General features: G+C 45.2%; 1 protein-coding gene across 11 annotated transcripts in view; it reads right to left on the bottom strand.

Annotated features, from left to right (window-relative positions):
- Nucleotides 1-22,462, bottom strand: part of STIM1 (stromal interaction molecule 1) — a 101,831-nt gene that overhangs the window by 24,359 nt on the left and 55,010 nt on the right. For all 11 annotated transcript variants that reach the window (XM_075050341.1, XM_075050346.1, XM_075050343.1 and 8 more), the window contains 2 exons: nucleotides 21,200-21,315; nucleotides 5,506-5,683 (listed from right to left, as the gene is read on the bottom strand). In XM_075050341.1, coding sequence (XP_074906442.1) covers nucleotides 5,506-5,683; nucleotides 21,200-21,315 — 294 coding nt within the window. The remainder of the gene's footprint in view (nucleotides 1-5,505; nucleotides 5,684-21,199; nucleotides 21,316-22,462) is intronic.

Genomic DNA, 22,462 nt, shown 5'->3' with positions numbered 1-22,462 from the left:
AGCCACAATCTAGACCAGCCCTGCTCTTATTTACTCGTTGTTGATGTCAACAGAGATCTGTACCTGGAGAGTCAAGGAGAAAGTTCACCGTGCCCAGGAAGAAATTAAATTGTCAACTCCACAGTCTCAACTTCATTTCATTTTGAAACATTCAGTACGTATTTTCTTAATTTTCCACAGCACATCAAGATTTCCTTTAATAAGCCTCCAATTAATTTGAATTTTCAGTGTTTTTACAAAAGTGAAGACCTTTGGCTTTTAAAAAAAAAAAAAGGAGGGGAAGATCTGCCTGAGCAGGTATGACCACCCAAACGGGATGTCTCTGTCTTCCCCTTGCAAAAACCTTCAAATTTAGACAGGTCTTAATCTTGCCTGAAGTTATTATTTTTCTGCATGACAGAATTAAATCAGTAGGATGATATATGGCAACAAAAAGTAATAACAGATTACTTGTACCCATTCAGGAAGGTTTCCCCATTCAGCCTGGGAAGCCTCAGCCCTCTGAAAGAGACACCACCGCAGCCACAGCCAGATGTTTCAGGGTTTCTATGATGTTTGCATCTCAGGGGAGTTGCACTAGTGTAAACGCAATCCTCACACAAGTTCAGTGAAACTGAATTAGCATGAAGAATGAACCTGGCCCACGCAGGACTGAGCTGTCCCGAAAAGGGGTGGCAAAACCTCTAATGCCAGCAGTGCCTCTTTTAAATACAGTCCCAAACCCATGTGCTTCTAGAGACACAGTGATTCCCAAGTAAAAGGGGAAAAAAAAGATTTGGCAAATACTCAGTTGAAATGAAATGAAGAGGTTCACTTCATAATGAAGGTTCTGAAAAATCATGTTGAACAAGTACTACCAATGAAAGAAATAAGAGTATTAAAGGGCTTCTTGCAAGAACCAGCCTAATGATTCAAATGAAAAATACCTTTTGGGTTTTTTTTAAATGGTGGCAACAATTAAATCCTGGATCAAATTTCTGAGGAATGTGGTACATCCATCTTCAGAAAACTTCAAATCAAGATGCGATGAGTTTCCAGAACATGTACTTCAGCTATTGGATTGAGCACAATGAAGTGCTGTGGCTTACACCATCAGAAACCAGGTGCATCAATCTAACAGTCCCGGCTTTTAAACTTGAATTTCTCTTTCAAAAGTCTCAGTTATCACAGTTTGAGATAAGTCAATAAAAGTTGGACAAACCCATACTGTATGAGCAGCAGAGGCAATGCTATTTTTAACCCAGACCAAACTGAGGAAAATCTCATTTTCTGCCATGAGAAGCAAAGCTCGGTTCCCTCCCCACCCAAACTAGCTCCTTCTCCCTGCATGCACTTCCTGCCCTGCCCATGCAGCTTCTCTATGGATTGGTGGGATCTTGGATAAAGTGCTGATCTAAACTGAAGCTACCAGCAACGTTTGTGAGGTTAGCAAGGCATCAGCTTAACCAGCAAAACCAGTAGTGGCTTACAGCAGATAGATTTTCAGTGACCAAGTAAAACTATCTATAAAATGGAAAGAAAAAAACCCCACCCTAAAACCCCAAATAGAATCATCTTAGCCAGAAATAAGTATTTCAAGGTCATAAAATCTTCTCCCACTCAAGATCATCAACATCCAAACTGGAGAGCAAACCAACGGAGCGATGTGCAGGAGAGACAGAGGAGAGGGGACAGCAAGGTCTGGCTCTGGTTGTGCTGTACCTCAGCTGTAAATGACAAATAACACATCTCAGGAGGGCACTCCTGGGCTCCCCAAGCAGCTCCCGCTCATCCCAGACCAGCTGGGGACTAATAGAAAGGGAAAAACTGATCCTCAGTCACTACAAATGCTGCTCCCTGCAGCACATGCAGAGGTGTCCATCTTCCAGCCCTGTATCGTACGTAGGACAACAGTTGGTTGTGCTTTTGGTGACGGGGGATGGAGCACAGCCCGCGCGCAGACTCACGGCAGGGACCCATGGCCACCTTTCAGGTCAAGAGTGAAGCTGCTCGCTGTCCCAGCCAAGGGCTCCTCTTCCTCAGGCTTCTCCTTGGCATGCAGAGGGCCATTTAAAACAGATTGGACATGCTGGACTCTCATCAGCCATGATGTTGGCTCTCTTCTTGGAAAAGGCTCATTTTCAATTTACAGCTCTGTTGAGAAACTAAAGTGTTTTTCTTCCCAATTTAAAGAGACTCTTGCCAAGACATTCCAAGTTTTTAGATAAACCCACGCTCCCTGCCCTGTGCATCAGTGCTAAAGCTCTTCCATACTAGGGCTGTAAGAATCCCAATCCACCAAAATATCTCTGTTTAAAGGAGAAAAAACCCCCATACTATGACGCAGAAGACAGAAGGAATTTTATCCTTAAGATAATTCTCAAAGGCACTCTAATATTGTATTCTCCCTTACTATCATTTTTTTCCTGACAGCTGAGCCCGTATTTTCTTATATTGGTTATAGACAAAACCACATTTTGTCTGTGCGTTCCTGTTCAAACCCAGCCGATTGAGCCACACTGGTTTCATGTGCACTGAGCTCCACAAGATGACAAAATGCCTTCAGAGCTGCACCTGTAATGAGGGCAAGAAATCAAGGTCCATCTGGGGCTTCACAATTCAGGAGCAGATCTTCAATACAATCAGTAGATCTTCAATACAGATCTTCATACAATCTCCAATCATCAGCAGGATGTGCTAAGACATGAACTTTTTTATCTTAATGGGTCATTTAATTAACTGGAAAGTGTCACTGTTGAAGGATATTAATTTTAAAGATGAACAAAAAATGGCTTTTTGCATCAATCTTCCCTTCTCAAGTCTTCAAGAGCTTATCAGAGTTGTTCATCAAATAACAGCGCTAGCAGTTGGTAGGCAACTGGAAAGGCATCACATGCCTTACGGAGGTCTGTTCAGCACTGAATTTCAATGAGCCAGAACAGGAGGTTACTTCAAGCTCTAGAAAAGAAGTTTCTGAGTAGGACTTCAGAACAAGTCCACGGGAACTGTTGCTGTTGGTAGTTTTTGCCGTTTCTACAGTGGCTGAGGACCACAGCTGAACCTTGCTGGGGCTCAAGCATGAAGAAGCGAAGGTGTATTCCCCACTTCAGAGGAGAATTAGATCAATCCTCTGCCAAGAGGCCCCACATGGTCCAGGAATTCACCTCCCACTTCTTGAGCTCCCCCTCAGTGCCCTCTGCAGAGGACAAGCCCTCCCAGCTGCACACCCTGCAGAAACATCACAAGCTGCTCTGGGTTAAGACTCAAGCTATGCTTAGTATACATGGTTTTGTGTTTCTTCCTATCTGGCTTTAGAGCATTAGTTGAACCTCACAGGCACATCTACTTGTTTACATGGCTCTGCCCTCAGCAGCAGATCCCAAGGTCGTTCCCCACACAGCACATTCACAGCAGCCAGCATTTGGATCTCTGGTGTGACCTGCTCTACGGTGACACCCAGCAGAGACCCCCTGCCCTGGACGTTCTGATGCTTTGGGGGATGGACGGTGAGAAGGAATTGCCCTGTCCTTCTGGAGTAGAAAAGAATAATCTTTTTCTTTGGGGTATGTCCGATCTGTAATGTAAAATTACACAAAGCTTTGTGAAACCAGCTGTGGATTAGAGCCAGTTCCTTGTAGGCAGAGGAGAAATGTACTTGATTCTATCTCTATGCCAAAAAAAAGCAGGTCACGTATCCGCATTACTGCCAGGGGAACATGCCCAGTCTGGCACCATCACCTTGGTACTTTCTCAAGTGTTCACCCTCCACATAGACACCAACTGATGTGATCACACTCGAAGAAGAAAGCCTTTCAAACAATGCCCACGTGTGGGACAATTCCCTGAAGGCTGTCATGAGCACATAGGTAAGAAATCAGGTTGCAGTCTCATAGCTATGTCGTATGGTTTCCGAAGACTGGGCTGTTTGCAAAAGTCCTCGGGATCCTGGTCTTTGCACAGGTTGCTTGTCACACCACCCATGAGGGACCAGCACACGTACCTGGGGCCGGGCTCCGCTTTCAGAGAAGCTGCTGGGAACATAGCCGTCAGCTTATATGGCAGCCAAATTAAGGTTTGTCCTCCAAAATTACACTTAAAGCTAATGAAAAATAGTTACAGTCCAAGACTATCATGCTCTGTTGTTCGCTAAATCTGTCCTTAAAAAATATCTTACCGTCAAACCCACCCCCCCGGTTTGTCATTAACAGTCCTGAATGCTCTCTTCTTTCCTAGAAGACTCCTGTGTCTGCAGAGGACCTCTTTTGCAGCATGTTCTCCAATAAGCAGTTTTACTGGAACCACTGCAGTAATTTCTGTGAGTAGAGGTCACATCCCTGAGGCTACAGTACTTTGCCAAAGTGCCTAGAGTTCTGATACTTGTACTTAATACTCCAAAATTTATTTTTCTCATTCTTCCCGGGCAACGCTCCTGGATTTAGGTATCACCATGCAGGCATGGAAGCAGGGACTTCTAGATATAGCTCAAAAAATTCAAAAGGGAATGTATAATTCCTCTGACTGCTTCCACTGTTTCAGCATGTTTTTTTCCCATCAAAAGCCAGAGTTGAACAACCTGCTCAGCCTTGATGACAAATTCTAAGTGTGCTGGATTACTTCACACTCCTTTAAGAGGCTCTTCTTCCCCTCTAAGCACAGATTTACACTGTAATTTTGGGTGGTGGGGATCCTGATGTACTTTCAGTATGAGTCAGACTGGGAGTAGAAACCACTGTACATTTCACTGCTCCTATATAATTAAATGTGGTAAATAAATAGGAAGTACCTATTTGAAATAAGACAACACTCTCAAAACGAAGAGTGACCAGCGTTGAGTACAGAAGGAGCACTCCCATCCATTTTACTCAGCTAGATGTTTTGGTCCTTAAAGCAGCAAACTTCTGAGTGTAGGGAGGAAAGCTCTCACATGCCAACAGTGGCAAAACTAAATGGAGTCCAGTCTTCCCAGAAATTGAGAAACTATTTTTTTTAACCAGTAACGACTTTTAGAGCAGAACAGGAACTGAAGAGACAAAACACAACATAAAAACAGGGCAGAAAGGAAACAAAACTGTGTGGGAGTATGTATGGCCACGCTTGACTACGCGTCAGTGTGCACTGGAGCCCACCTCAGAGCAGGAGATGCTGGTACCGGACGCTGTCACTTTGCTCAAGGGGCTTCGTTACCATGTTTCAGGGTTGTAGTAACACAAGGGAGTTTTTACCACCCAGGCCTTTGTGTGGCACACCACAAGTACACATAACTAGCATGTCACTACCAAAGAGCAGGTCAAGTGAGCACACACACATTTTTATGTGTAGCCTGGTAACTGAATTCATTCACGAGCCAGGCACCCATTTGAGCTATTAAGATCAGCTGGCAGGTTTGCTACGGTCACTCAGGAAGGTGCTGACACTGGTACACAGCAGCACAGCAGCTAAATCTTTCCTGAAATCTAAATGAAGAATGACCTTGCAGGAAAGACTTGACAGTTGAATGCTCCAACTGGGTGGATGCATAAAACTTACCTTTCTTGAAGGTCATGGAGAGATTGTTCAGCTCTGTGAAGTCCCTCGAGGTCTTTCATCATCTTCTTCATGTGCTCCTTTGAGTAACGATTCTGGATGTAGGCAAACCAGCAGCCACCCACTCCGATGACGATGGACACCACCAGCATGAAGTCCTTCAGGTGGTTGTGACGAGTTACTGGAAGAGACCAGAGATACTATTGAATTCAAAAGAACATGACAATTAACTCCGCAATGCTTCGCCTGCACCAGAACTGGACATGAGACGTTAAGACAGTGTTAGAAGGAATTGTGGTTCAAGTTTCACAAAGGGAAAAGATGAGCTACCTTGACACTTAAGGGAAGAAAAAGACCCGTGATAACATTTATTCAATTTGAATGGGGAAGAAAACAAAAAGGAACATGAAATTCAAAATCTTATAATTTTCCTGCAATACAGGAGAGCCTCCACACTGGAACCTCCAGAACAGCTATGGTCTTTTAGGACAATACAGATAGCATTGAGTATGAAGATATAAGAGCTAAGACGAAAATAACTTTCTTGAAAAAAAAATACGACTGTGATCATAGAGATGGGGCAGATCAAATCGTCAAGTTACAAAACTTCCCACCAGAATTACAACTCAATGTGGAAACCCCCTTTTTCAACAGTTAGCAGAAACACAGTTACTTAAAAAAAGAGTGTGGATGCATGTGAGAGAACAAAAGTAAATACGTAGGGGGTTTAAGTGCTAAACAAAACCCAAAAACGTGTCAAGCAGAATTTTCTACTGTTTACTACTTAGCAAAACCTCAAACAAGTATGTACTGAGAAAGCTAAAAATGAGAAATGGCAGCTAGCTTGAATAAGCTGCTACTAAACATTCAGTACCTACTGGTTTTCAACTAAAAGAAGGTAGATTCAGGCTAGATATAAGGAAGAAATGTTTTACGCTGAGGGTGGTGAAACCCTGGCCCAGGTTGCCCAGAGAGGTGGTCGATGCCCCATCCCTGGACACATTCCAGGTCAGGTTGGACGGGGCTCTGAGCAACCTGGTCTAGCTGAAGATGTCCCTGTCCATGGCAGGGGGGTTGGACTAGATGACCTTGAAAGGTCCCTTCCAACCAATGCAAATCATTCTATGATTCTACGACCCTGCACATTGCAACGCCCCAAGTACAACCTTCCACTTGCACTTCACACAGTACTGATTTCTTTTTGCTACCAGTACTACAGGTTTTATCCTAGGCACACCGATTTCCTATCAAGGTCTACAGGCATCAGAGGGAAACACGCAATTCCCAGCAGCACGTGGCGTACTCGGCCACTCCATACAACACTGACACCACCAGTGACCCAACACCGCTTCCCAGCACAGGCTCCCCTAAAACACACTGAAGTCCTGGAGGCTTTTGCATTAGGCTTCACATAAACATATAAAGAGAAGTGTGAGCATGTGAGGGGGTGCTTATCTGCGAGCAAATGCTGTGCCAGCTCCAGCAGCCCCCAGCTGTTCCACTTGACCAGCTCCATGCGACGGTACCCAGATGGACAAGACTGATGGGACAATTTAGGTCGGCAGCTATGGGGGAAGCAAAAGAGCCGTTACCGGCACAACCAGAAAAACTCTTTGCTTCCCCTGAAGCAGAAGCAGGGTATTTCTAAACACAGAAATGCACATATGCAACCTGCCCGCTCCCCTTGCTGCTGATCCTGAGAGCACAGAGTGGCAGCCAGGTCATCTCAGGACTGAGAGGCGAGAGCAGCCAAAGAGCTGCCAGCAGGCTACAGCCACCAAAAGGCTCTTTCTTAGAGGAACTGCAAACTACGTGCTGTAACGCAATCTCACAGTTACTCTAAAAGGAGTCAGCAATGCTATTTTCCCTAAATTGATCCAACATCTCTCCCTCTGTCCTGCACCTGGTCTGGAGGACACCTCAACTCAGCATGCATGAGATGGGCTGCACCCAAAGCAGCACCCATTTTCCACAAGAAAAACACTTTAACAAGGCGAGTCCTCGCTGCCGGATCCTCGCAGCCAATACCTGCCTGCCCATGGGGCAAACGGGTCACAGTGACCTGGCAAGAACGAGCAGCACTCCCCAAAATGAGCTTCTTGCACATCAGGCTCATGATGAGCATGGCACAGAGGGGTGCCCTGGGACCGGGAAGTCACAGCGGTGAGAAGAGTTTAAAATGGACAGGACGTCACTTTCCAAAATGAGTGGATGTGGAAAAGTCAACGACCAGACATTTTAAAGATGACAAAAGTGTGAATAGCCTTCTTTCATATAGGAATTTTAAAATACTTTAAGGAAATGCCATAACCCACTACAGGCAAATAAATATCGGATGTATTTTGTAGGGGAGAGAACTGAAGCACAGAAGCAAGTGATGCTGTGCAGGGTGAGGCTGCGCAGGGACTGGATCTCTCCCCCTCCATCCATGGGCACCTGGCAGCTTTGGCGCAGGGCTGGAAGCAGCTTTCCTGCAGGAGAAGCTATTGCTGACACCAGAGGCAGCAGCCAGCATGGCCATGCTCTGCTTCCAGCTCTTTCACATCCTCCTTCATTCACATGCATGTGTTTTGTGTTTGAAGGTGGCATGACAAGAGCCCATGCCAGCTGGGCAGATGCCAGCTCCCACCACTGGGACCATGGAACGGAACCAGCCTGGGGTCTGGAGTGGCCACTGCACAGCTGAGTAAGTTCCCAGCTGGGAAAAAGCTCGATTGCCATCTCTGCTTGGGTCCCTTCCTTTCTGTGCACCGCAGATGAGCTTACATAAATGGATTCAGCATAAAATCCCACCTGGGCTGCAAGTTTCCCAACACCTTTCATTTCAGGACTGTAAGGGGTTTTGTGAACATTTATGCAAGGCACCGCGATGCCGCACTTACCAGATGATTTCCATCATGTCCCTGAGAAACCAGCTCCTTCATCTCACACAAAATCCTTCAGCTCTTTGTTTCCAGCTATGACGACACGCTGACTGCTTTCTCACAAACCGAGAAGCAACAAGATGACTGTGGTGCTCTTGCTACAAGTTTTCTCCAAAAAGCCTTTCCATCTTACTTGAAGTTTTAGAGACTTTAAAAACTTGATTACACCAAATTAGAAATGGATTTCTACCAACAATTTTTTTACATAATTTTATTAATTTTAATAAGTACTTCCCTCACAGCATTATAATGTAGATAAAAGAGTCCCCCAGGGCCTTAAATTCATCTTTGCTACCTTAAAACAGTTAAGAAACATGATTTCTGCCCCCCCCCCCAAATAATCCTTCCCTCAAAATGACAAACATAGCAAATTTAGGGCTTTCACTTCCCTTCCTTTTAATTTTTGCAATCATTTAAAGGCTTTTTCAATAGATTAAGATACATGATTTTTGTAATGCTTAGGTCTAAGCATCAGCTTTGTACAATACAAGAGAGAATTCCTCAACTGGCCTTTTCAATTTGAAATTTGCATTTGTCACACACACCACAGTGACAGCAAAGGCTCTGAAAGACCATGTTTGAACTCTCTTACTGGGTTTATTGGTAAAATCCCCAACTGGCAGTAAAGAGACAAAGAACTACACAGAGGCACAGTGGCTCCTTCACATGAAAAGGATTAAGATATGACCACTCTGTTCCCCAACAATAAATTAATACATTCATTTCTAACTCAGATACACACCCTGGTCCACCCAGCACCTGTGTTCTCTCACTTTCGTGAGAAATCCCAAGATGTAAAACACGAAGGGTGCACAGAACAGCGTAAGAATCCCATCACTTTTCCCCAGGAAACTCAAGAACCAGGCAAATTTGCAAGAGGAACAGAGACTTCACCTTGTAAGAGGAGGTCTAAAGACATTTCTCAGGCTGTTGAGAAATAATTGGTGTCACATCTCTTGTCAAAACCTCTAATAAAAAGTAAAAAAAAAAAAAAATAAAAAAATTACTTCCATTATTTGGAGGGATGAGGACTCTCACAGCTGAGGCAGGAAGAATATTTATTGTACTCCCACATCTCTTGATGCCCTAGTGAAATCAAGTACAGGGACACAATACATTTGCTTTAACTAATCCCCACATCACCCCCCATGAATCTCTATTTCAGTCAAGACAGAAGATGCAGAAACTTAAGGTTACTGCTGGTATGCAAAATGTGATGAAGCAAAGATGAAAAAGTGGTAAAGGAGGATGCTGACGTGTTTTAATTAGGAGAAAAAGATTGCTGGATTTCATACAATTTGGTATTTGGGAGAAGGTGGGCTGGAAATATGTTTTTACATTCTCATGTATCTCCAATAAATTACATACTTGGGATTTCATAGCAAAGGGAGAATGATAGCAGGGACTGTAAGAATTTCTCCATCAAGCACAGACGATAGGTTAGATCAACATTTTCTTTTTCACATATTGAAGCTGCCACGTAACTGATACAGGGATTCCTTAACAGTCTGGTTCCAAGCCACAGACAGAATATTCTAGTACTATCAAGAAGAATACAAATACACAAGCAAAGATTTGGCCAAAATGAAATAATTCCTAGTCAAAGGCTTTAGATGAAGCATCGCATAAAGGCAGGTGCAGCCTCAGTCTAAGTAATATATTGCCTTATGCCACAGTGGCAGACGTGAACTGGAGAAGACAGAAGCCTGCAAAATGCAGTAGAGCAAAGCAGAAGATCGCACTAAGCTAGACTCAAAATGTACAGATAGAAGAATAGATGTGTTACAATAGTAAGGGCATTAAACCTGTGATTAGGAAAAAGCCTTGTATTGGATCTTGGTTTTCTGATTTATTTATTTTTAAGCAAAGAACAGATGACGTGAGCCTTAACTGGGAAAAGATGAGGCTTTTAAAGGTCAGTTTCCCCCCAGCAGCAGATGACAGATACATTGCATGGAGCTCATTACCAGTGACACCCACTGCCTGCAGTGATCTTTATCGTGTCAAAGTGCCAGAATCTGACCCCAGTTACGGCACCAGACTCCATCCCATGACTCTTTCTGGTCACAAGCCATCTTTGGTTTCTCTGTAGCTCTTGCTCTGCTGTGAGTGAAATCAGTCTGAAAGTGCGTTAGTCTAATGGGGCCACCCTCACTAGCAGAAAATTGATTTCTGGAGTGACTCAAGTGGGCTGCTGCCATCTGCGGCTGGTAGGAATTGCTCGGGTTGACTGAGAGCCAGAAATGAGGAATACACATGAGACAGCACAAGAAACGGATGTAAAGCAGCCCAGTATCCTAGCTTTACAGAAATACACTGATGCGATGTTATGGACATTCTGCATACAGAAATCTGAGATCTTCTGGAGCAGACAGACTGCCTGAAGAACAAAGGGAAAACCCACAAACGCAACACACACATCTTCAGTGAGGTCGGCCTCTTTCTGTAGCTGCATTTAGGTGTTAAAGCAAAAGGCTGCACCCCAGAAGCCAGCACGGTACCCGAGGTGGTGGCCCCTGCAGAGCTCTTGAGGGGCACAGGCAGGCGGGGACCGAGTGTTCACCCCGAGAACATCACAGCTGTTGAGTCAGGGTATAAACAGACTTCCCCACTACATTGGAGCAATGTTTTCCAGTTAATATATGATAGACACACAAACCCTGGATGATGCAGTGCATCTTGATGTACTTTTAATACAAAGTGTGGCTATGAAAAGAGATGCCCCCCAGGAGAAACATGAGAAAGCCCAGGGACTCCTTGGTGCTGTGGGCTGGCCAGTTAAATGACATCCCGCTTCACTGTTTGTCACATATTTCCGACTGGAGCCTCCAGCTGAAGCAGACTGGCATCTCGGCATGCTCTCCTGCACGAGCCTCCCACTATGCTCCCTCTGCCTGCATTTTTCTCCCTAGGTATGGACTGATGATTAAAAGCACTTACATTACTACCTGCAAACCAGCGCTCGCAAGCCGGCATGTTGCATGCGAAATGTGAAATACTCATGAATATCCTGTGAAGGCAAGTTAAACTACTACTCAATCCTGTCTCTGTACCAGGCTCAGGGGTGAACGCGGCTGGTCACTCCAGCTCAGCTCTGGCACCAGCAGCAATAACTTATTACAGTACTCACATTGCTTAGGTCATCTCTCCCCAACCTCACGCTGCTTGGCTCCATTTTTTTTTTTTCTTCCTGACCAACTTTTTAGGCCATGTTAAACTTCAGACTGATGATGAACAGCACACTGTTTTAAGGCTGGACCAAGTGCAACTGGTGCAAAGCAGCAGCAGGTTAATTGCTGGCTGGGTACGGGAGTTGCTCCTGTTCTCCAGGAGCAGTGTGGGAGCAGCTGTGTGGCTGCCAGGGAAACTTCCTCTTTAGTTTAACCTGCAGTTCTTGAAGCTCAGGAATAATCACTTCCTATTTGTCAGAAACAGATGAATAGGGTTTCAGCAGAAATTGGTTAAATAAAAATCATGGCTTAGCAATGCTGCTACAGCTTATGAAGAAGCGTGTGACTTTTTTACCGTAGGACAATAAAACACTTTTTTTTTAAGTGTGACATTTACCTCTGAAATTTTATAGACTGAACATAATCTACTGCTGAAAAATAATCAATGTCACCTGTCACTTTAAGAGTTTAATCAATAAGCACCGATGCATCTCAGCTATTGCCCTCCCCGGCCCACCAGCACTTGATTGCCGTATTAATAGCTTTAATGTAAACAAACAATGCAAACATGTAATCCCAGCTAGGGGAGGAAATCCTGCATGCTGTGCGGGGGATGTAATGGCTGTTTGCACTGCTGAAACACAAATACTGCAGCAATCTCCTAGATGCACAAATGTAAGAAAGAGGAGAAATAGCATCGTTGTTCAAGATAAGCTCTCCTGCAAACTCAGACCCCTTTCAGACATTGGTGTCAGCGAGCTTTTCCAGGAGCTACATTTTTTTCAGAAGTAAATGAAATAGTTTGGCACCACCTTGAAACCCAACCCTGACTGTTTCTCAGCTAGGCAAGCTGCTCCGGATAAAATCCAGGTAGCACCTCTCCCCTCCACTGGTTGATGGTTCCGGTCTCAGCCCTTTCTGGGAACCCTTTTACTGCGACTTGGCAGCATTTTCCCAGCAGAGACAGGTCCTGCAGCCAGCTCGGATGCACAGCAGCCCGGGCCAGGAGCTCCGCGCTCCGCAGCGGCTCTGCAGCAAGCAGGAGGGCAGCTGGGGCAGGATCAGAGACCGGCAGCGTCCTCCCTCCCGTAGCACCCTGAACCCAGCAGCACGAAGGAAACCCAACTCAGTTGCCCAGCCAACCTGGAGCCAAACTGGCAAAGCCAGTACTGGGAGGCACCGCTGGACAGAAAGATGGTACACAGCGGGTACAGGGAGCTCCCCAGTGTGAGGGACGACCAAAGTGGTGTCAGGAGGAGGGGGAGGCTCACCAGAGTCACTGATCGTGATAGGATGAGAGGTAATGGTTTTAAACTGAAAGAGGGTAGATTTAGATCAGATGCAAGTAGGAAGTTCTTCACTGTGAGGGTGGTGAGGCACTGGCACAGGTTGCCCAGAGAAGCTGTGGATGCCTCATCCCTGGAAGTGTGCAAGGCCAGGTTGGATGGGGCTTTGAGCAACCTGGTCTAGTGGAAGGTGTCCCTGCCCATAGCAAGGGGGTTGGACTAGATGACCTTGAAAGGTCCTTTCCAACCCAAACCATTCTATGATTCTATGATGACAGCCAAAATACGTGTGTCACATCAGCAGAGCTGGGGCCAACAGGGAAGGGCACCTGGGGGCAGGCTGCTTGCTTGGGAGGTGGAAACCTAAAGACATTAAGCTAAATTATGCTGTGGGATGGGGGTGGCTCAGGGCAGGGGGGGCTGCCCAGCAGCCCTGCACTGGATCTGCATGGAGAAGGGACAGTGCTGCTGTTCCCCTGACTGCAACGGAGGGGCTTCCACCCCCGGAGGGAGAGGGACAGGACCTTTCTTCAAACATTCAGCAGACATCCAAGCACCGTCTCCCCTTATCTTCGCAAACACTGCCATGCGATCCATCAGCTAACGCGCCGCAGAAGAGTTCAATCATTCTTTGAAAACATTCATTCGTAAATTCAACACTAAAGAAATAAACAAGATTAATATTGGCCCTGTTTCCCATTCCGGATGGATTACCACAACATCCTCTTCTAAGGAGCAGATCCTGGCAAGTTGCTGCAGATAATGTAATACTGAATCCCTTTTGTTTCATGTTTTGAGAAGACTTCTATGCTGACTTATTCAGACGGTTTGTTTTCCACCCACCCACAGCTATTACAGCTTTTCTCTCTTTTACTGTTTCCTCCACCATTGCCATTACCTGCTTTACCCAGCACGCTGCCAGCCACCTCCCCAGCCGCGCAGCATCATGCCCTAAGCTAAGGCAAGTTTAGGTGTTGCACAGAGAAATACCTGCCAGCCCCACCTCGAGCTGATTCATCTGCTACTCCTGTTCCCAGTGCCAACCGTTCTCAGCTCCACCACACAAGCACTTGACAAACATCCTTCCTCTTTAGCGGCTTTTGCTCAAGACAAGTAGATAAGGAAACTCTAAGGAAAACTTAGCTTGGCTGTAAACGTAGTCTTTTTGCTTCCTAGAACTTTTCTTTGTAAGATACAGGTTGACCAGAAGAATTCCAAGTCTTTCCTGGGAAGGAATGTATGGGTAACAAAGGCTAAATTCAGCCAAGGTGGCTTCTCTCTGCAGCTATTCTCCGAAGAGAAGCGAAGGGTTCCCCAGACCACGGGAGTAATTTGGCTGCTTTGAGCAAAGAACTTGCCTCTTCCCACCAACTGCAATCAGCGTCAGGGCTCCCATCTCTAATGTACACCTTGGTCACTCCCTCTGAGTGATTCAAAGAATGGTAAATAAAAATCCAATTAATCTGAAACTTATTCTACCCACTGTTTGCATGCTTTCCTACATTGTGAAAGCTCCTAGATTCAGCCCGCAGTACTGAGCACGTCACCTCGCAGAGCAGACAGGCTGCAGGATGAAGAGTCCTGCACTTGCCAAATGCACTTTGGAAAGGTAAAGAGGAGGGGGAAAAAGAACAAAAGAAGTACAGCTGTTATGTTTTGCACTAAAATTCACAAAAAACAGTATTTGCCACAAACTACTGATTATTTTTCCACAAATGTAGCTCTCAGTACCATTAACTTACTAAAAATTGAACAGCATAAAGCATGTTCATTAGCAAGTAAGTGGGGTTTCCCTGAGAGAAATTTCACAAAGTCCCTTTCAAGAACATGTACCGTTTTGCTGAGCACAATGCCACCCCCCATGCACGCCAAGCCACCCCAAAACAAACCAAGCAACCCTATACTTCTGAAATAGCTAATAGCAGTGCCTGGAATTTGGCAAATAGATGACTATAGTTTCAAGACAGCTTAAATTGTGTTTTAGTGAAAACTTTGGACGAGTCCCAAAAGTGCAGAGCAAGGTGACTGCTCTCACGCTGAGGAGAATGCAAGGACGGCCATTATCTTTGTGCCAGCCATTTCACACATTAACGCTGCCATGACACAAACATTTAGCATTGGATGCAACATGTCTCCTGGGCACAATTAATATCTCTTATTTCCTTCCAAGTGCCAACACAACTGAAAGGATTCATTCAAATCCCAGTTAGCATCTACTGCATAGACTGGGAAATGAGGTCATAGCAGAGTGATGCACCTACAGTCACACCTGTGAGCCTGGCCCACGCACTGCACGCTCCCAGCCCGATATATCCAAACACCCAAATTATCATTCCAATACTTGGTCTAGGCACACCACATACCAATGGTACAGCACCATCGAACACCCTAGGTGCAGGAACCACGCTTGGTTTGATCTACGTGGCGTACATCACTGCCACGCATGACCACAAGTGTCAGACAGGCACTACCAACGTATCAGTCTATAAAAGACAGGAGAACTCTGTAAATCACTGTAAATCACTCAGGATTTGTCAGCACAAGGAAGCGGATTGAACTGTTGCTTCTGTGTTCAGGAGCCGGCGAGAATAACTGCTGCAGGACAAGTCAGTTTCTCCAGGGTAATGAGTGCCCTTCCAAGGCAGAACAGTAGGAAACACTGCAAGTAACGACAGGAGAGGTGTTCTGGTATAAAATACCTTTTCTAGGATAGTTCTTGTTAAGCTCAGACCACCCACAGAACAGCTAAGGTGGGCTGCCCTGCCCTGCGGCAGTTAATTCTTGCCAGCCCCAGGCTCCCTGCACGGTGCAGGCCAGAAGAACTGGGGGACGTTCAGGTCTCCTACCTGCTGCTGCAATCACTGTCCAAAGACCTACGTCAAGCAGAAAAAGACACCATTTTTCACGTGTAACATCTGCCCGTCGCTACCACTGCCTGTGCAAGGAGGGACGGGATCAGTCTCTCCCATCACGGCTGGCATCGTTTTTCCCTCTGACCGCCCGCCAAGGCTTGTGCTCCTACAGTGCGTACTGGCTGCCAGTGGGGTGACCCTTCGGGGTGTTGTATCACCAAGGCAACACAAGATAATCTTTCTACTCTCAATTTTCTTGCTGCTTTTTAACTTGTCATACCAGAACTTCATGTTATTTTAGCTATTTAGCCTCTGTATCTAACCCCCTGTGACAGAGGCCAACTGTACAGCAAGGCACTGGAGCAGAGGTTTTATAGCTGACGCTCAGATTGTTTGTGTCCAGTTTATTGCAACTTAAATCACGCTGCATTTCTCCCTCGCCTGCAGACAGGCTGGCACAGCCTGTTCTCCCTGCTTGCGTGTGGCCTCTTCTGCTCTGCTGCGCCTGCACCGCTTCACCCCTTCGCTCCCAGCACCAGCAACCGTGACCAGGCAAACCTGGGTGTAAGTCACATTTGCAAAAGCTGCAGAAAAAAGCAACATACATGAAGGAAAATCGATTTCCATGCCCTGTTTTGTCTTTTCTTTTTTGGGGAAAGAAGGAAGAACGGACACAATTTCACCAAAGACAGCAGTTGTTATGCGTTGGCTGCAAGACTATTCACGTCACATCAGGTGTGCAGCACTGCCTTTGTTTTACATTTTAAAGCAGCAAGGCAAAAAGCTGTACAATAGTAAAAACTAACAGTAACCTCAGGTATCCTAAGCAAGAGAGTGCCACCATGAAAGATACAAATTCAAAGCCTCAATTTTTAAACAAAAAGTTTCACAAAGTCTTACTTTGGGAATAGAACCAAGATGGACTATTAGAAAATCAGCACTTTTAAAGCAACTTATAAAAGCATTGTTATAATTAGAGAAAAATCTACACACTTGGCAAATTCTATACTGGTTATTTACATTCAAGTTGAAGTATCAGAAAAAACACACATTGGAATTACTAATTTTTTAATTTCCCTATGTGAATTAATTGGATCAGTGAGGACTCCTTCCTTGTTCAGTAGCAGGCATTTTCAGACACAAGACAGGGAAGAGCCACCACCTCAGGGTACAACTGTGGGACAGGCACTGTTCCCTCTAAAGTCAACCTGGTGGCAGCTGCTGTAAGCATGACAGCAAAAAACAAAATACAAAAATGCCTCTGTTTTTAAAAAAAACAAATGAAGCTAACAGCTCTATAAATTCCCCTGATGGCACCTATAATTTTTCTCTCTATCGATATCGAGCCCTAGTCCTTTCTTGAGTACTTAACACACTTTTTTGTTTGTTAGTGGAACCACAAGATAATTATAGAAAGAAACTTTTATAAATGTGCTGATTTTCACCAGCAATAGGACACCATAAGACCAGCCAGATTTCTCTATTGCCCTGCTCCATGGCTTCTCAGGTTCAGAGCTATTGCTCCTTAAAGAGCACCCAAAACTAAAGCCCCAGCTTATTGACCAGTTGCTGCTGGCACACGGACTGAGAAAACTATATGACAACACTAACAGACCCTATGAAGTCTATTAATGGGACAGAGCTGCTTTTCTGTTTAGGTGCAGGTAATCTAAACACAATTCCGTTAACTGTAAATACTTAAAGTGGATGTTAAATGTCACAGCGATAAATTAATCTGTATTTGGTTAAGAAATTCTATTGCATTAAACAAATAATGATTCAACGGATCTAGAAATACTTGTCAAATATGCTTTTAATTATAATAAAAGGAAACAAATCAGCTATATTGGAAGCTATACTGAAGGAAGCATGGCTTCATCCACCCTGGAGAGTGGACACCAAGGAATAAATGCTTAATGAAAAGCAAAAAAGGTCAGTTCGTTCAGAAACCTCCAAGTGCCACCTCCTGTCTGGGAAACATCTCCTTTTCCAGGCACCCAGTCCTTGCTCTTCTGTTAATCCCTGCACAGATATTCAATAAGAAAGGGTAACGCTCAGGATGACAGCTAACGATGACCGCAAATGAGAAGGGCTGGGGGATCGGCAGAAACCGTATCCGACAGCACTGCAGGATGCATGCAGACAGCTCAGTATGGTACAGGAGGCACCAGGGTGCACCAAAACCAGGGTGACGGGTGTCAGGGTGCCTGGCTGGTCCCCAGGGGGCTGAGGCCAAGGGGTGCAGCACTCTCCAGTGCCAGGCAAGCTCCCCCCAGCAGAGCCCAGGGCAGGTACTGGTTGGGCAGCAGCTTGGCAAACCACTGTGGCTTGTGCCTAGCCATGAAACAAATTACATCTGGTAGACTTCTGTCCTGGGAAGTGGGGCTACGGGAACCTCTCCTGAAATCCCAAAGCAACATACAGATCCCACTTTGTTGGCCTTTGGAGAGGTGACCAGAAGTTGCTGGGATCGACAACTCAGTGCACAGCATTTTGTCTGTCTTTTAACCCCAAATGGTACCACAGTGGTGTCTTGAATCATCTGTGAGGAGACGTATGTCTCAGTCTCCATCACTTGAGAGTTACAAAGAATAAAATTGTAAATGCACTTTTCATCAAAAATAGCTATTGTTTTTAATTTTACTGCTTGTTTTCTTAAAATTCCCCTCCCCTGCTTCACCTGAAGTTGTGGTATTTTGTACCAGATAAATTCCTGAACCACAGGACCAGGACACCAAAGGGACACAGACACAGAAGAAGCAATCGCTTCATCTTGCATAGATTATAATTTTACCATACTCCTTTGCACTTGGATTAATTACAGAGCTCCAACCTTTCAAGTGTGCTGACCTGTTTGAAGAAGGAAATGGCACGTCTGGAGTATGGTATAGGAAATCAGACCTCATGGGATTACAGGAGTCTACTGATCAGCAAGGAAACTGGCCAGGTGCCCCACTCAACTACCCAACGCTTGCTGAAGCCTCTGCAATAAATTACAGGAGACATCAAAGAACAAGCTCCCTAGCCCCAGGATGGAGAAAAGCTTCACCCAGCTTCATGCGGCAGTGAGGAACCATACCTTGGTGCGTGTGCTCTAATCCCCACTGACAATGAGATGTCTCTGGTTTTATTATGAGTCTGCAGGAAGCAGTCATGGGGCTCCAATAGGCTGGTTTTATTTTAATGCTTTTATACCTGTGGTGAATAGAAGTAGCTTCAAGAGAGAAGAAAAACCCTTGTCAAGAGAGAAATCCTGCACCTGTGCACCAATTCCACTGCCAGCAGCTTCACTCTCTCAAGAGCAAAGATCACAGAGGGCCACCTCCTCTGACCATCTGAAAAGAACCATAACAGGAACGTATCTGAAACCACTAAATCTGTCGCTGTGCAAATGCTGCTCCTGCAGCTTAAAAGGTCACCAAGTACTTCCCAACACTGTTGATTGCTAATGGCTGTTAAAAACTGCTGTTTCACAATCCATTACTTAAGGAATTGGTTTTAGATAAACTACTTCTCACCATACACTGCAGTATGAACTGGAGACAAATCCATTCACTTAACCAGCAAATAGCAAATATTACCCTTTAAAAAGTGTAAACTCTTTACTTCAGCTAAAAAGTTAAAGCTTATTTCCTCTATTCACATACCCAATACGTATGCAGATTGCAAAATCTGTAACAAACCCTTACTGATCTGAAATAACCCGATCAGGACGGTTCACTGCACGCTTTCATCTGCCTGACCAGAGGAGGTTCCAGTGTTCCAGTGCAACAGCCACGTGGCAAAATGGAGTACCTCAAACACGGAGAATGGCCATTAATCTCAAACCACTACAAGTAATTTACTTTGCTATTTACAGAGCATCCAAGAACCACCTGAAGAATTCCCCCCCTCCAAGCACAGGAGTTACTGGGCTCAAGCCTTTGTCACCCAATGTCTCTGCCACCCCTGTGCAACGCCACTGACTGACTGAAAAGCTTCACCTTGTAACACGAGCCAAGTATAAATAAAAAAAGCAAACTGTGCCCGAGTGAACATATGCTTTTTAATAATTGGAAGCAAAGATGACTGAATGTGTAACCTAGGCTTCTAATTCATTTAGCTTATACCTCTGCCAAGCCTCATAAATTTCACTTGGTTTAGTCTGCACAGCCAGTTTTCCCAGGATTTGCCTCACTTCACCTTTTCTCAGGAACTTGGACACAGACTGAAAACAAGAAAAGACTGCACTAATAGTTGGACTTAAAAAAAAAAATAATTGTAGAAATAATGCAAGCGCCTTATCACTTCCCAGTGGCCAAGTGCTGGGCAGCCCAGAGAGGGAAGGCTGGAAAAAGGCCAAAAACCTGAACTTCTCCATTAGATTGTTAGCATGTCCTGCAGAGTGAAGGTACATCCTACCTGCTACTCCAGCAGTGGACAGTAGCAGATGCTTAAAAAAACCACATAAAGAACAGAGGAAGCACAAAGTGGTATTTTTGATGGTGTAAACCTCCAGCTGTCAGCAATCAAAGCTGGGGGAGTTCCTGGGCCAGAATTTGTGCCCAGACTATTGCATTTGCACTATGGTAAGGAAGTATCCCCTTGCATTCATTTTAAACCTCCTGTCCACAGGGGACACATGACAACTAAAAGGGAAGGAGGAGTACTGCACAAGAGGGCTGAAATCATGTACTGGCAACACAGTCTGCCATAAAAATCCATCTTGTCTGCACGATGCCAAGCAGAAACAGGCCCTGATCAAGCAAGATTTCTGTTCACCTCACAAAAGCACCTAAAGCTCATGAGAAAGACATGAGTAAGAGGGAGAGAGACAAAAGTACCTTTAATAGACAGTAGACATGAGCCAGATGGAACACATGCAAAAGGAGCACCCCAGGCAGTGGCAAGATAAGCATCAGAGGGCTTCAAGATCGTGCCAACAGACGCCTATAATCAGCATCAAAGGAACCCAGTCCCTTATTCTCATCCATCCTAAATGCCTTCCCATCTAGCCTATTGCTATTGCCCTCATCCAGAGACAGATAATCTGCAGCCTGAGTCACAGACTGAGCCCCAGGTCCCCGGCAGAAGGGTGGCTGCCCTCCAACAGATCCCCTTCGGGGCAGCTGCAAACCTCACCTCACGGTCAGCACCACAACACAACAACACAACGAGCAGGAAGGACAGGAAGGTTTTACCCTACAGACAAGGGAGATCCCAGCAAGACAATGGGTCCGCAGCCCTGCGAGCAGAGATGGAAATGCAAGCCCAACAGGCAGGATGCCTCTGGGCTACAGAGCTGCTCCGATAAATCCAGAGGCAGCCTGTTCCTGTTTCAGGGCAATTGTACCAGGGATGATTTGCCTAGGTGAGCCTGTGTAGGGCAGAGTTTGGTTCACGCAGATCTATCTTTGCTGTTCAGTACTGAACAGACACAGACCCTCTTGATGAACGGCCAAAGGACTCTGAATTTTGGTACTTACGGAGAGGAGGCCCAAAAAGCACTGTGTCCAGAGCTTTCAGCTGCAGCTTCTGCCTGTGGCTTCGATCTGTCATTTTCAGAACACTTCCCATCATGGTAGCGTTGTTCACTGCTAGCCTGTGAAAAAAAAGAAAAAATTCATAAAAAAAAAAAGTAGGTGTGGTCATATCCATCCAGACTAATAACTGACAAAAAATTAGTAACATGGAGACTACAGGAGGAGAAATGCAATGAGCAGGACCTGAAAGCTCTCTGCTTAGGCTATCAGGACAAAAGGAATCCCTCAAATATTGTCATCTCTGATATAGGATATCTCTATGAAAGAGTTAAGCAGCAGTGTCTTTGGCTTTACTCGGAGAGAGAAGGACAAACCAAGGCCACGCCTATTTCATTAATCCTGACAACCTAAATTACTGATTTCCTATCAAAACTGATCTTTTGGTGTCCTGCCAATCACTAATATGTTTTTTTAATCAAACCTGTATTGCTAGCCTTTGATATGTTATTTCACAGACTGTAAGACCATACTTCTCACTTGGAAGAAATGTGGGCACACCATGCACTACCTTGAAAACCTTATTTTATTCCCAGTTCATCTCTCTTTCCCAGTCAGTTTACAAGCCCCTTTTCAGCACCAAAAACCTTTACCCAAAAAGCTGCACTGAGTTTTTTCAAACCTGTTGCGAGTTTAGGCCAACCCACAGCCAATGTTTCTCTTGAGGAACGCAAGGCTTAGAAGTCTCCTTTTCCAGAGCATCAAGTGGCACGAATTATTACCAGCACATACATACCAGTGCTGAGTGGTGCAGATATACATAACTAGTAGCCCTTGAACTGGGAACTTAAACGCTACTTAGATGCAACCCAGAAAGCAGAGATGCTCCTTTGCTGAGGATGATGAACAATGACAGAGAAGCTCCATGACTGGGCTGGGGTTATGAAGGAAGCCTGTGGCAAGAGCCAGGACGTAGCCTAGGTCTGCTCTGTTCCAGGTCAGGGTTTTAGCTCTAAATATGTAGCTTCATGCATAGGCGGGTGAAGTCTAGCATACAAACCAGCAAGGACAGTATTTGCGACTACACAATTTGGACTGCAGCCTCTCCTTTCACCCACAGCAGATACACGCTCGCTTATGGCTAAATGACTCCCTACAGAGAGGACTACAGCAAAGCCAAAGCCTCTAAACTTAACCGAAGCGGAACAGGAATTAGACTTGGCTCTGTACATGCCAAGGAATTGCACATGATGTTATGAGCTGCCTCAG

Source organism: Buteo buteo, chromosome 18, assembly GCF_964188355.1.
Source record: "Buteo buteo chromosome 18, bButBut1.hap1.1, whole genome shotgun sequence".
Classification (NCBI taxonomy): Eukaryota; Metazoa; Chordata; class Aves; order Accipitriformes; family Accipitridae; genus Buteo; species Buteo buteo.
The sequence above is the reverse complement of the archived record's forward strand: the minus strand, read 5'-3'. Positions and strand labels throughout refer to the sequence as shown.